A 14,302-nucleotide genomic window follows, 5' to 3' on the forward strand; every position below is an offset into this window, starting at 1 on the left:
TTTATTTTACAATACCACATTAGTTATTCACTATTCCACCACTTTTGGGGAATTGCTGCAGAAAGATTCTGTCACCTGTTGATTTTCTCCCTTCCTGATGAAAAGGTAGCTGTACCATCCTCCTCTACAGGACAGAGGCTGTTACAAAGGCCGTTACATGGTGTATATGTTAAAAGTAGGTTCATTCCACATGACACTATAATTAACACTTCTTGTAACTGGATGAGCATGAAAAGACTATAGGATTTTGAAGCAAAAATAAAACATTTAAAGTTTGACATAGGGATAGAAGTTTAAGAATCAATTATTTTTTTAAAGCAGAGCTTCGTAAAAATACATTCATAGTCAACATTTATGAATGGTCTGAAAAAGATAATATGGTGACTAGCTGGGAGTTTCCTACCATCATGATCTCCATATGACAGGGTAACAGTCTGCCTACATACTACTGAAGAGAAAGGAGAATTTGTACCAGCTTGATTTTTAAATATGTTCTTATGTTTATTATATTTTGCTACTCCACTCTCCTAAAATGGTGGCCTCAGGAAAAGCTGCTTTGGCAGGCAATTGCAAAGATTCCTGTGGAGAGGAAGTGAAAAGACTGGGCATACAAACAACGGCTGCTGCCATGTTCAAAGCACTGGGGAGAGTTCATAGAGCAAAATGCAGTCCTAAGTAAATGGGTTTCAGGCAATTTCAGTGTTAAGATAACATCATTAAGACTAGAACAGATTGTGCTCAAACCCTGCTGTTTATAATTAACACATTGCTTCCAAATACTCCAGGGTCTCTGGTAAATAGTCCTCTGCTCAGATCCACCCAGACCAATCAGAGTATTTTCATCAGGTTCCATGCTGGGCCAGCACCTGTTTGGACAAATCCAAAAGAGCCAAAATACTCTTCTTTCTGGCCAGCTAAGTAGAGAGATGAACACAGCTTGCCTTAGTCATTGTCACAGTGTCCATATGGCTGTGAAGCTTGTTTTCACAAGAAATCGTACAAGTACTTTATTATGTCGAAGTTCACGGTCCTATAAACAAAAACACAGTATATTAGAGCAATCATCTTAACCGTGCTAATACTTTAACCTGTTTGGAGAAAGCACATGCAGGACATTCTGCACAATCAAAATCAAGCAATTCCCCAAAACAAATGCAAGCAAGGATTAATGATTTTTTAATTTCTCTCATTATTTACAATACTCCTGATTATTTCAACTTTGTAAAATTCTAGAAAAGAAATATAGCAACTTCCTAGAGAAGAAAGGAAGACTCTTATTTCAAGAATGAAACAATAAAAATAAAACAATATTAATAAGATTATATTTTCGTATGGCAAACTTGATGTTCTAGTTGGTGATGCAAAGCAACAACCTTTTATGCTATTGAATGTTTTGTTCATCTCTCAAACCACCTGTTTTAGCATGTACTCCTTCATCTGTACTCATTTGGAGCCTGTGTTCTTTCAGTCTTGACAGAAGTTGACCCATGTTCATAGCTAAATTTGAAAAATCCAAGAATGCCAATCAATGGCATAGAAGATTTTAATGTACACTTTTGTACTTTAATGGCAGGCAAAATGAAACAGCAGTAGAATAAAACATATAATTATTTTTTTTGTCTCTAAACTCATTCTTCTATACAATCTAACACTCAGACTTTAGGGTTTACTGTTTGAATAAATAATGCAAATTACTGCATAAAATGACAAGTATAAAATTAAAAGGGTTTTTTAAAAAAAGTATTCAATGATGCAAAAATAACTGCTAACAATACTAAGTGAGATTAGCTGAATTCTTATTTGTTGGACTACAATCATTTAATATTCTCTGCTCATGCATCAGCCTGTAACCCACTTTTCAAGAAGTTTTTATAAAACATCATTTTGGACAGAAAAAAAGTTTAGAAATCTTCAAGATACGTAACAGGCAATACTCTGTTGGAGTCTATTTATTAATCCAGTGACAAATTTAAAGACATTAACTGCCACTGTTAGAATTACATGACATTGTGTCACTCAAAACCTAGAGCTTTAATTACAAGGCTTTCCACAGAAAGAAAATCATACACACTAACAAATGCTGACCTTATCAACTAAATGAAACAGAATTGTCCTGTCATAACAACTGGGTTTATTACAGACTCTCTGAAAAGATCCATTATATTCAATAAACACTACGAGAGCCATACTTCAGCTAAAGAAAATTTATGAACTTAGGTTTGAAATTCTTAAAAGAGAAATTATTTCTAACAAAGAAACATCTAACTTTACCTTCAGCTAAATGTTTAACTACTATGTGGTAAAACACAGAGATGTTTCCACAAAGACTGAGTACAGAATAGAGCCAGACGTGAGGTTCTGTGGTAAAAAAGAACCGTGCACTTCAGCAGTTACCATGTTAAAAGCCACCAGGAAGAGACACAAGTTTTTTACTCTTTTCCAAAAACAGGTGGCTTTTTTTTTTATTTTTTTAATGCAAACTTCACTTTTACTTAAAAAAACACAGAAAATGAAATTACAATCTGAACAGCTTGAATGGGGGTGGGGAGGGAGCATCCTTTTCTGTCCCATTCTTTGCACTCCTCAGCCTTTGATTAGGAAATATGCTGGAGTAAAAAGGCTGAGATGGTAACAAGGCTGAGGTATCTGAAGATTTTAGTGACTAACAAACTTATTTTAGTACTATTGCAGTAATGGAGAAAGAAGAATCAGATGATGGGCTGCTTACTTGATATGTATTTTGGCTGAGATTTCAAAGTAGTTCCTTCTCTATGACAAATACAACCAGAACTATTGCACAGATAGAAAATGAAATTTCTTAAAGCACAGAAAGAAAATGAAATTTCTTAAAGCACAGAAGATCAGGCCTTCATCCTATAGCTAGTAGCTCCACCCAAGGAAGACAGAAGCTCATTTCTAATGAGTTCATGAAACCTTGTCTTTTTACAGATCATCCTCTTTAAGATTTAATAAATACTGTGGCCTGAAAAGTGTATTTTAATAAAAATTGTAACAAAGGAACAAACAAGATTTTTAAAAAATGGAGAAACAGGAGAAAAGCAGAGCGGGCCAACTTTAAAATAAATCTATCTATCTATCTGTCTATCTATCTGATTTAAATAGCTATATCTTGGCAGCAAATAAACACCTGCAAACTGCTTGGAGGGGGAGAAAAAAAACCTGCTTTCTTCTTCATAACATGTAGGAAAAGTCAGTTTGGATACATATATATGCATATACATACATACACATACACACACATCAGATCTAAAGGAAAGCAAGCTAAAACACTACTATGCACTGAGGTTTGAAGTGAGTGTCTCTGACAAATACTTTCTCCAGTAATCATGAGCTGCATGGCACAAGTTTTGGTCCTGTTTTCTGGCCGTCTCTACCTTCCAGCAACATGACATGCAGTCACTGAAACTTCTAAGGATGTCAAAGCTGCAAGGAAAGGGCTGTCAAAGTATCCCAATTCAAGGATATATCCCAATGTATAACTGTACACACAGTGATCCATGTTGCTGAGCAGATGGTCTGCTGTGCTTGGTTCCAGGGGGAGCTTTTTCAGGGCATCACTCAAAAAGTGACTTTACTGCTGGGAATAGCAAACTGACATAGCAAAGCTGTGGAGGTCCTGGCAGTGTGGTCCAGCCAGACCAGAGCCAGACAAAGTTTCATCTACAGTCTGTCCAGCTGAAAACTGAAATAAGTGTATCTATTGCATTTACTGACAAGGCCACTGGACATTTAATAGCTCAGGAGAGTAATGTGCACTGAAGTTATGGAATACAGCCTACACCTCAGGTTCCTCCTTAGTTCCACATTACAGGGAAGAGCTGGCTGTGAGAACATTTCTCCCTTTTGACACACGTCATTTCTGAGCTCTGTTCTGGTTGTAGACTGTTTATCCAAGACTTGCTAATAATGTGGCAGCAACATATAAAATAGGAGACATAGGCCTGATTGTTGCCTTTGTATTGCATGTATTTCTGTCTGCAGATTATTGCCATCTCTCCTGATGGATCTCAAACTGTTCTCAGACTTCACGACTGAAGGCTCTGGATGAACAAAACTGCTGATGTACTTACATCCACTTACTGAATTAGCATGTATCAATAACAGATGACACAAGACAGTCTATGTGCAAGAATTCCTATAACCTATGTAGTTTTTATATCATATGCACAACACCGTTAAGAACCAAATATAATTTCAGATTCAAATACCATAATGTGCGTTTTGGGAATGAAATGGACTGACATTTTAGAGCAGTATTTTCACATGAAGTCCCTGACCTTTACTAAGCACAAAGACAGTATGTTACTGTAACACATACTGCCACTGTAACATAAATCATTTTCAAAACAGGAATGGACTACACTTACCTTGGGTACAACATGTCTCATAAATAACATGACTTATTCAGTCATTCTTAGAAAACATCCACAGGTTTTCTATTCTGGTCTGCAAAGAGCTATAGACTGAGCAAATACTTGGTCTCTTTTAAGTCAGCACATGCAACAGTAAATGAACTCCTAACAGGCTCACCGGGCAATAGCTCTGATGAAGTCCAGAGACACAGTACATTTGTATCGTGGTCCATCAAGCTGGTCATTCTGGCCAACCATGGATAACAGCTGCAGTGTCACAAGAGAGGTGATCTACAGACAAGAGACACAAGTAACGTTAGTCATTTTTGTTAACATGAATAGCAGTGGCCAATTTATTGTTTTGTTTGTTTTTGGTTTTTTTTTCCATTTGGCATAATTCCCCCTTTTCTCTGGAAAGTCACTCCCACTTGCTCATTGTTCACTTCCACATAGCTCTGCAGCTAGAAAACCCAGGAATGTACATACATCTTACCATTACATTTTCAGCACCAGCAGTGATAGACAAAGGCTAAACCCTTCATCCTTCATATCAAAAGTTATCCTGGAGTTTTGAACAGAGGAACAGGAATAATAGGCATGAGCTGAGCATTTTCCAAATCTCTGCCTGACAATCAGGAAGGACTAGGACTTTCTTTCCTTTATCCCTGAAGATCGCCTTTTGAACTTTCCCACTCAATGTTGGATATTCTTGTGCCAGATCATATCACATTTTGAACAGATGGATGTTTCACTCTACTCCAGATAAAAAGGAATTTGAAGGTTGGAAAGAAAAGGCTGGAAGATTGTATGTTAAAAAGAGCAGGGCCTGAGTTGAGACAAATTTGCCTACAAACACACACAGTGTCTTGACAGAGCCATTGATTATTTTACCAAAATAGCAATGTACCAGCACACTTTTTCACTTTTTCCCTCCAGTGATGGCTGTGGTACCACTGAAGTGAAGTCATGAGGTGTCACCACTGAAAACAGCCAGCCCATTCTGACTCAGTTAGGAAGAGACACTAGTGATTCCATTGTCTCCCTATCTCCTCCCAGATACCAGGGAAAGAAAGAGAAGCAGAAAAGAAAATTTTCCCCTGGCCTTTGCAATAGATACCACAGACAATTCAGGGCAATGAGGTTATATTCTGTGACCAAATGGTACCTGGCCACAGGTTTCATTTTTAAAAAACCAGCCAACCATGACCTACTTCTGAGTAATGATAATAGGACAGTAAGGAATTTCTCAAGAATAATGTATTTCAGGAAAGAAAGTGTCAGTTCAAACATTCAAGGAAGCACATTGCTATAAAAAGCATCAGCAAGCTGTATCAATAAAAAATAATCCTAACTCAGTAATAACCCTGCTCTTTTGCTGGAAGTACACTTGGTTTTCAAATTTGTGACAGTGCTTGTAGGAGGCAGGAATAATATAATAGAAAAAAATGATACCTACCTATGGAGAATAGAAAAAATTATGGTACTCAAGAATGAAGTAATTTTTTAACAGCCTGCACTTAACTTTCTTTCATATAGCATGAGACAACAATAGTTTGGATGCCAAAATTCTGAAAAGTCTTTGGAGTTTGTTTAAGGAATGCTGGTCTACACATAGTCACAAAGACAAATTCCATTTACTTAATTCAGATCTATAAATTATATGGTTTATCAAATTTTAGCATTGACAAAATTAAATTTAATTCAGTATACGGCAAATGGCTCAGATTCTAGTTCATTAATTACTTTGCACATATCACTGGATTGGGATAAACCTCAAACTTGTTAGGTTTTATATTCTTAAAATACTCATGAGAGTACATTTTTCTCCATTCTTCATTCAACAAAATCCATATTCACTATGGAGGAATTTGCTATACCAATTGCACCCAGGTGTGCCAATACTGGCAAATCACTTCTGCACTGCACTTGCAGCTGGTCTCACATTCAGAAAGCACCAGTGAAGGAATAGCAGGAGGGTTCCTTGAAGTTCCTTGTGACCACAGAAAAAGTCTGCACAGTTTGCAGATCCATCTCAATTTTATGTGGGATGTAAAAGCGACCTCGCTGCTGCATTACAAATGCTCCAGCAATACTTCAACAAATTCTACATTTTCTTTTCTAACTAGCACCAAATGCTCTGTGAGTAACACTAGGTCAGCCGTGTAAAACTCCTTACTAAAGGCTGACTCAAGAAATCTGAACTAACATCAGCCTGGATACTAAGTTCCATTAATGTTCTTGACTTAAGAAATTAACTCAAAGACTCAATATACAATACTACAAAATAAATAAAGCTATTATATCATATTACAAGATAAATGAAGAGTAGCTGTACTCTTTATGATCAGAGTAATGAACTCACTTAGGAAACTGCAACGTTTTACTTATTTCTTTCACAACACTTGATAAATGTCATCACAGGGAAACAAGTGCAGAAACAGCAAGTCCTGACCCTGAGACCACTTAAAAAGACAGCTGTAAAGAAATCTGCCATTTGCAAATCATGCAGGCAAGAAACAGTTTTGTCCCCAAAGAGGCTCAGTAGAGACAAAGGGAAAGAACATATATCTAAGGGGAGTAAGTAGGGACTGGTTTTCCTACAGACAGCCAAATGTCAGAAGCTAAAATACCTAACTTGTTAGCCTTTATTTTAGAATTCAACATGTAGTAGTAACAGATGACTGGCCTGTACATGGAGAAAGGCAGAGATCTCCTAAGGACAAGTCCAAAAGCCTGCCTGCTGAGGGGGCAGCAGCCTGGAGCTTTGTTTGCACAGCTTTGTCACTGGGTTCAGGGAGAATCAAAACCAGCAACGGAATCAAAAAGCAATGACTTCTAATTTTTTCTTGCTTTATACAATATGGCAGGAGTGTTCTGTTGCTGTCAGCCACGGAAATGGACAAGACACTTATTTTGTGCAATAAATTGACAGAAAAGACTGGATTGTGGTAGATGTGGAATTATTAAGTTTCTCTAATATTCTGTGCTGAATCTAGACCCAATAAATAAAAGATGACTGTCCTCACCAAACAGTTCAGAAGTCTTCTGTGACACAGAAGGTCCAAATCCCTTCTGACACAAGAGGCTTGAGCACCTCTGCTGAACGTCTGACAGATAACTGCAGCAGGAGCAAAGGAAGGAAGAAGAAAAAGCCATGTATGGTATTAAATCATCACCAGGCTGAACTTGCACTCTGCTTCTCAAGCTGAACTATTTTTGCATAAAATTGCAATCTCTCTGGGCCTACCCAGGGCATGTACCTGGTAAAGCAGGATACAGTGGAATGAACTGGGTTTAAGACAGTGTATTTGTAGCATAATTTTAAAATTCACCAATATTCATGTCTTGTTAGCACTTCAGTTCCAGGTACCACCTATAACTTAAACACTGAAAAACAATTACTACTTCAAAAGTTCAGGTACTATAAAATTTTGGAGACAATATGTTCTTAAATTAAGACACCTCAAAAGTTTGAAACACAGATGGGAAAAATATGAATGCAATGCCAAACTAATTGCACTTAGCCAAAAACACACCACTGCTTTTGAAATATTTTTTAACTTTTTTTTTTTTTTAATATCATAGGCACAATGGCTCCATTTCATTATCACAAAAGCTTGAGAAGAAACATCTGGCAAGAACAGACTAGAAACAACCTAGAAAAACTGTGTGGGTGACATAAAAAAGAATATTTATTGAAAATCCTCTGACCAAAAGAAATTACAGTTGGAAGAAAAATTCTAGAGTTACTTGTAAAATTACTTGAATTGGTGATGATTTAATACTAGGAAAAATTAACAATTAAATGAAATTCTCTACAGAATAACAAGAAAGTCTGAAAAAAAACCCTTTCTGATCTGAAAGATGTAGAGAAACGAGGCTTGAACTTGCTTTGAAATGTATTTGTGTGAGAAACCTGCTGCTGAAATCTTGGATCCACGGTGAGAATAATCATAAAAGCACAGCAGATAATTGTTCCCAAGAGGAATGACCACTCAGATTGCTTCTGGAGATTAATTGGTCAAACACGGATATTGAAACCTCTAGAAAAAACAAGCAACTCACAAGCCATCCTCCTTCAAGGCAGCTTTTCTCCTATCAGCCTGGACTAACAGATGGGCCTTGCATCATTCCCCAAGCAGACACAAAGACTGGCTTTGTGAGCACATGGCTGTGTGGAAGTGAGAAGGATTCCAGAAGGAAGGGCTGTCTGCTGAGAAAGGCCGGGCTCTTCCTGAGGACACCACAAGAAGCCAGAAAATATTCACTGAGGTGCAAAACATGAGCAGAATTAGAACCCATGACACAGGGAAATGCATGGTTAGTTTGGGTAAGCAATGACAGACTATCTAGGAAAGAGTCTGGACAAAGTGTGGGACGCATCTCCATAGGATAAAACTAAAGAGAAAATGATGCTGACTCTTTGGGGTGGAGGGGAAGCTGCTTCCTCAGAGATGTGACTGAAATCTCATGAAGTGTACATTTTAAACTGGACTGGAAAAATATTAATGAAAGAAGGAACAATTTTAAACTGGCAGAAATATACTAAATGATCTGAGTGGTTTTTTTCATCTCCACAGTTTATAATATTCAATTATCTTGCCCAAGATGTAAAATTAATTCTAACTCTTCAGTCTGGCTTACTGTCACACACAGATTCTGAACGTCAAACGCATCAAGAAATGAAGAACTTTCCATATTCAGCTCTGTCACACAAGAGTACTACATTCTTTCACAGTCACATGAATTGTGCTTTGCAGCACCATCATCCTGTAGCTCTCAAAGCCTGTGCACTTGATCAAAACCTACCCCTGCCAGCAGTCACATTCGGGCACAGGGAAAAACCTCTGCTATGCAACACGGCACTTGGAACACCCAATACCATTTACAAAACACATTTCAGTCAAAATGACTGTGCAATACTCTCCTGGAGTTAAATTCAATGACCCTAGTACAAATTATGTGAGCACAAAAAAACCTGCTCGAAGTTATTTTAATGAAAATTATAGCCAGAGTATGCTCATATGTCAGCCTTGTTTGAAAAGCTTGCACCGAAAGATAATCATAGAACATTACAACTATATGTATTCAAGACAGCACTTGATCAAAATTGTCTTTATAAAATTATTAAAAATAAATCAACATTTTTCTGAATGCTTGTACAAAACAATCAGGTTTTGATACTGAATTACATTTTGTGCAAGGCTTTTAATGCACTAAAAAAATACAACAGGAGGGACACTCCTCCAGATTACTTAAAGCCTTCAAGCCTGCAGTTAAACATTTATTATGACATGCTTCAGCTAGGTATTTTACCTTTATCTCAGCTTAAAGCAATCCAACTCTATTTTTAAACTACATTATGAACACAGTCAAAATGTTTCTGACATTAAGAGAGGCACCAACAGACCAGCCACAGCCTCAGTGCTGCTCCACAGACAGAGTCCTGGGCCCCTCCCTTTGGTGATACACGTAGGTGGCTGTGCAGGAGGCAGTGGGGCAAACACAGTGACCCAGCTTGCTCTGCAGTTTCTTTTATGAGTGCTTGCATTTGATGCCTTTCTTTGTCCCAGTTTTGCATTTGGTGTCTTTCTTAGTCCCAGCTCCGTCACATAAGTATTACTTCATTATTTTGTGTCAAGTCTCCATCTCCATCTTAATTTCATTTCACTCAAGGCAAATCTATGTGATTTACAGATTTTAAAAAGTGATTCCATTTGCTTTTTCAAAGCTTTGTTATATCAGTGATTCAGTCATTTATTAAGACAGCCAAAACTTCCTTTAGACAATCCAGAAGAAATGTTTATTTACCCTCAAGTACATGACCTTGAATTTCTTCCTGTTAAACCCATTCAGTGTGTATCATACTCACCACCTAAAAGACTTTGCTTGTGTCTCTTCAAAACAGAAATGTTTATTAAGCGCAAGGCATATAATTTTGAATTTTACTAGCAAATTCTTCTGGTTTTTATTCTACAGGTCATTAGAACCATTCTCACATGATATTTTTTCCACTGTATAATAACTGCTCGACACCTCTTCCCTTTTCTACTTGGTCTTACCTTTTGTATCCCATTTACACAAAATGATGCTTGACAAGAAACTGTGCCAATTTCATACACTTAATCAAGGGATAAATGCATATTTTGCCTTTTTTCTTTCCCCCCTCCTCTTTCTGTACCACTCCACCCTCTTCTGTCTTTCAGACCATAGAACACCTTTCTGCATACTAGAAGCTGCCTTCTCTCTATACCATTCTCCTGCAACTGGCCTCCCTTGTGGCTTTCTCCTTCAATCTCAAGAGAAGCAAAAGAATTTTTCAATTTTGAGAAGACACTTCCTACCCTTGCTCTATTCATATTTTAGAATACTTTCTCCTCAATTAGCAGTCTGTCTTCTAGGGCTTGTTTAGTGACTGAGTAGCTGCAAATCTTGACTCATCAGTACAGCTTCCTTCCAACTCTTCTCTGTACTTTCCCATTATCTCTACTCCTCACATATTCTCTTCCCAAAACTGCTATTTAAAGAAATAGAAACAAAACATACTGTATTTGTCTAAAAATACCATCTATTTTCTAAAATGGGGACACTGAATCAAGATCCAGGAATCATCCCAGGAAACCAAAAAGGCGATTTTAAAAAGTAAACAAGAAATCCGGAAGGAAGTATTCTTCATCCAAAACTGTAGTTAATCTGTAACACATTTTGCCTCTCCAAAGTCAGTACAGTGGTAGAGAGTTTTGAGGAGTTTAGAAAGCCACTGGGCACATTCATGGAAGCAAATAAAACCATTGGCTGCTGAATGCAAAGAATATCACCTCTGCAGCAGGCATTTAAGCCACAGGTAATAAGAAGTTGTAACACACAGGCTATGCTCATCCTCTGCTTTCTGTTCTTAAATTTCTCCTGCTCATTTGATATTACTTAGAAATAGTTAGACAGTTTTACTGTCTAAGAAGTAAAACAGTAGGTAAGCCCATTTACAGTCTGACTTAATGTGCCTGCTGTGATGCATTCATCAAAGATAAAGTGTACTATCCGCATCTTCTACATCCTAACACTCTTTCCCCTTTTAAACTTCTCTTGGGCCTCTGCAAGGGTTCTCTCACTATCAGTTACTGTATTCTCCCCATACTTTGCAGTCTTTGTAAAAACAAAAAACCCCACTTGATGAAAATCCAGCTTCCCCTGCCACCTCCTGAAAACCTTCCCAATATCTCAAAAGCATTTGCACAGATTAGCCTTGCTCACTCATTGTTACAGTAACATCACTTTTTAAAAGCAGTTCAATAATTTATTCATTTGGGACCTAATATTAGAGGAATCTTTCTAAGTGTTAATGAATTTGCTTTCTCTTCATTATTTTTATTCAATATAGAAATTAAGAAAAAGCTCCTTTTTTTCTCTCAGCACATTTACTTTAGCATTAATCAATTTGCCTAATAAGAAGGAAAATAAAAGGCAGCTCACAACACTCTGCCTCGCTCTGCTCATCAACTTTAAAAAGAAATATAAAAACTCTACAGAGTGATGCATGGATAAATCAGTATTTCTGAGTCAGTTCCCTCACTTTGAGGATCAATTAAAGTACTACAAAGGCATGAAAGGCATGCTAGGAATTTGCTTAATGTGGTATTTTCTGAAAGGACCAAATTATTTTCTGTACCTGAAGATTATTTGGAAATATTTTCAGAATATTTTTAAGATCCTTGGAAGTGATGACAGGAGTTAATTCTGATACTCAAACCCAAGATTTGAATGCATCTGCAATCTGTTGAAGATGTGTACATCTAATTTACTCCATAACAACCAGGAAACACATAACTCCTAAGTAGAAGGACTACAGATACAAGTTAGAGACAGCTAATTCAAAGTACTCCCCTTTCAAGTTCATACTTCCAAAATCTGAGAAACCAAAGACAGTAACAGATGGTCAAAGGAACACTTGGGGAATGATGTTTACAGTTAATTTGATTACTTAAGTCAGGTAGCTTCACAAAGTGGACACCAGACAAAGGCTGGCTATTTTTCAAGGCACAGGCAATAGCCAAGAGAAGTATCCTTCTGCCATACCTTCATTCATTTTTGCATCAGAGGTCTCAGGTTCCAGGCAGGCTTTTTTACAAGATAAGGAAAGCAACAAAAAGACTGTTTTCCAGAAGCAAATCTTTGTGCCACTGACCAAGCATATAATCTTAATTCCCCAAATCTAGAAAATATTGCCTCCCCCCCACTCCTTCATTTATTGCATCTGTCCCACAATGGCCACATTTCTAGATATTGCAAGTCAAGTTCTATTAAGAACAGGAAAACAGTAACATTAGAAATACTACCCAGTACCTGTGACACTGATAGGACTTGATATATTTACAGAAGGCCCCTAAATTTTTAATGCTATTTCAGTAAATTATAGAACTGTGTACACAGTTACCAGCCTTTAACTGTTATATGAAGTTGTGTTTGTAAATACAGTTTTGCATTAAAAAATAATTCAAGCAATTAGGATTTCAAACCTGTCCTGAGGATAAAAATCAGTCTTTTGTACTTGGCAAGAGCAGAAATAATGAAATTAAAAGAGACTGCTCAGAATCAGACATTTGGGAGTATCTCTTAAGTCTAAACTACCTTGCTTTCTCCAAGAAAAAAAAAGATATTCAGTGTTTCTTAACTATAGTATATTTTTGAAAATTATGATAATTATTTAAAGAGTATTCATCCAAATATTACATAAAGAAACAGGATATTAAGAATTCTTTAGAGACACTCCACAGTAGCATGCTGCTTCTCAACTACTCACAAGATGCATTGCAGAAGACTGCAATCAACTCCACATTCACATTCACAGTGACTAGATAAACTGCAAATTTCAGTGGTTCTGTAACAGGAAAAAATAGTAACAAAACCAAAAAATAGAAACAACTTGTATCAACTGCTTAAGAGTGTAAGTACAACATATTGGTACAAAACAAAGATCCTCCCGGGCCCAATCTGCTGCCTCTTGAAAGTACCAGCAAAGGATGCTTAGGGAAAAGTGCAATAAAATTGTAAGGAAGAAAAATTTCCTGACATACTGGGTCCTAGTGTTCTTAACTTAAGAGACTTCAGTAATTAGGTACAAACTCACACACAGGGATCTGATCTGTTGAAACATGAAACTTCATGCTGCTCTTGTATTGTAAAACTGGAGCTAAAAAGATTGTTGATTTGTGATGTTAATGCACTCATCAACACATTGGAGGAGAAATTTATTATAAGGCTGCACATCAAGAGATTAGAAATAACAAAACTGCCTAGCTTTCAGCAATATATGGCAGTGAGTCATACTAGGTTTTATGCCATCCAACAGAGGAGAAGAAAAATCTCCAAATACCTGATTTACTTTCATATAAGACAGTAATTAAAATTTTATTTGGTAAGGGATGTTGGAGCCTAGATAAACCAAGAGTTACAAAGTTCTTTACAACAGCAACTGAGAGGAACACTTCTGTTTGGAACACGTCCCTAACAAAATCAAGACATTTTAGTTTAACATATTCCTGTACCTTTACTTACAGGTACCCTTAAGGAGAACAGACTAAGCACCAAGGATGAATGTAAGTTTCAGTTCCAGGCTGGCCAACTGTCACCACACAGCACAAGGGAAGAGAGCACTCCTGAAAGTCACTCTGTGCTGGTAGGAAATGGATCTGGAATCTCCCCTCTCTGAGCTTGCCAGGAAACCAAATAGCTTCATGGAGAATATTCTACTCTTAATCAGTAAATCTACAGCATTTGGTTCCCACCAGAAGAAAGGGAAAGACCAGGATGAAGACTGTCACTCAAGAAGCCCTCTAGATGCTTGAAAACAAATAAAACAAGCCCCATTGTAGCAGCATATAGTGATGGTTGTAATCTACAGTGAGAAGTGTTATTTTCATTAAAGAAATGTG

At 37.1% G+C, this 14,302-nt stretch overlaps 1 protein-coding gene across 2 annotated transcripts in view; it reads right to left on the reverse strand.

Moving 5' to 3' along the window:
* Positions 1 to 478: 478 nt before the first annotated feature.
* ORC5 (origin recognition complex subunit 5) overlaps positions 479 to 14,302 on the reverse strand; it is a 60,480-nt gene continuing 46,656 nt past the window's right edge. The window contains exons 14-15 of one of the 2 annotated variants that reach the window (XM_038154554.1): positions 4,552 to 4,664; positions 479 to 1,030 (exon numbers count right to left, since the gene is read on the reverse strand). In XM_038154554.1, coding sequence (XP_038010482.1) covers positions 985 to 1,030; positions 4,552 to 4,664 — 159 coding nt within the window. In that variant the 3' untranslated portion in view covers positions 479 to 984. Of the gene's footprint in view, positions 1,031 to 3,341; positions 4,028 to 4,551; positions 4,665 to 14,302 lie in introns of those variants that run through there. The other variant, XM_038154555.1, reaches the window with a different exon arrangement.

The sequence above is a fragment of the Motacilla alba genome, chromosome 1A (assembly GCF_015832195.1).
Source record: "Motacilla alba alba isolate MOTALB_02 chromosome 1A, Motacilla_alba_V1.0_pri, whole genome shotgun sequence".
Lineage (NCBI taxonomy): Eukaryota > Metazoa > Chordata > Aves > Passeriformes > Motacillidae > Motacilla > Motacilla alba.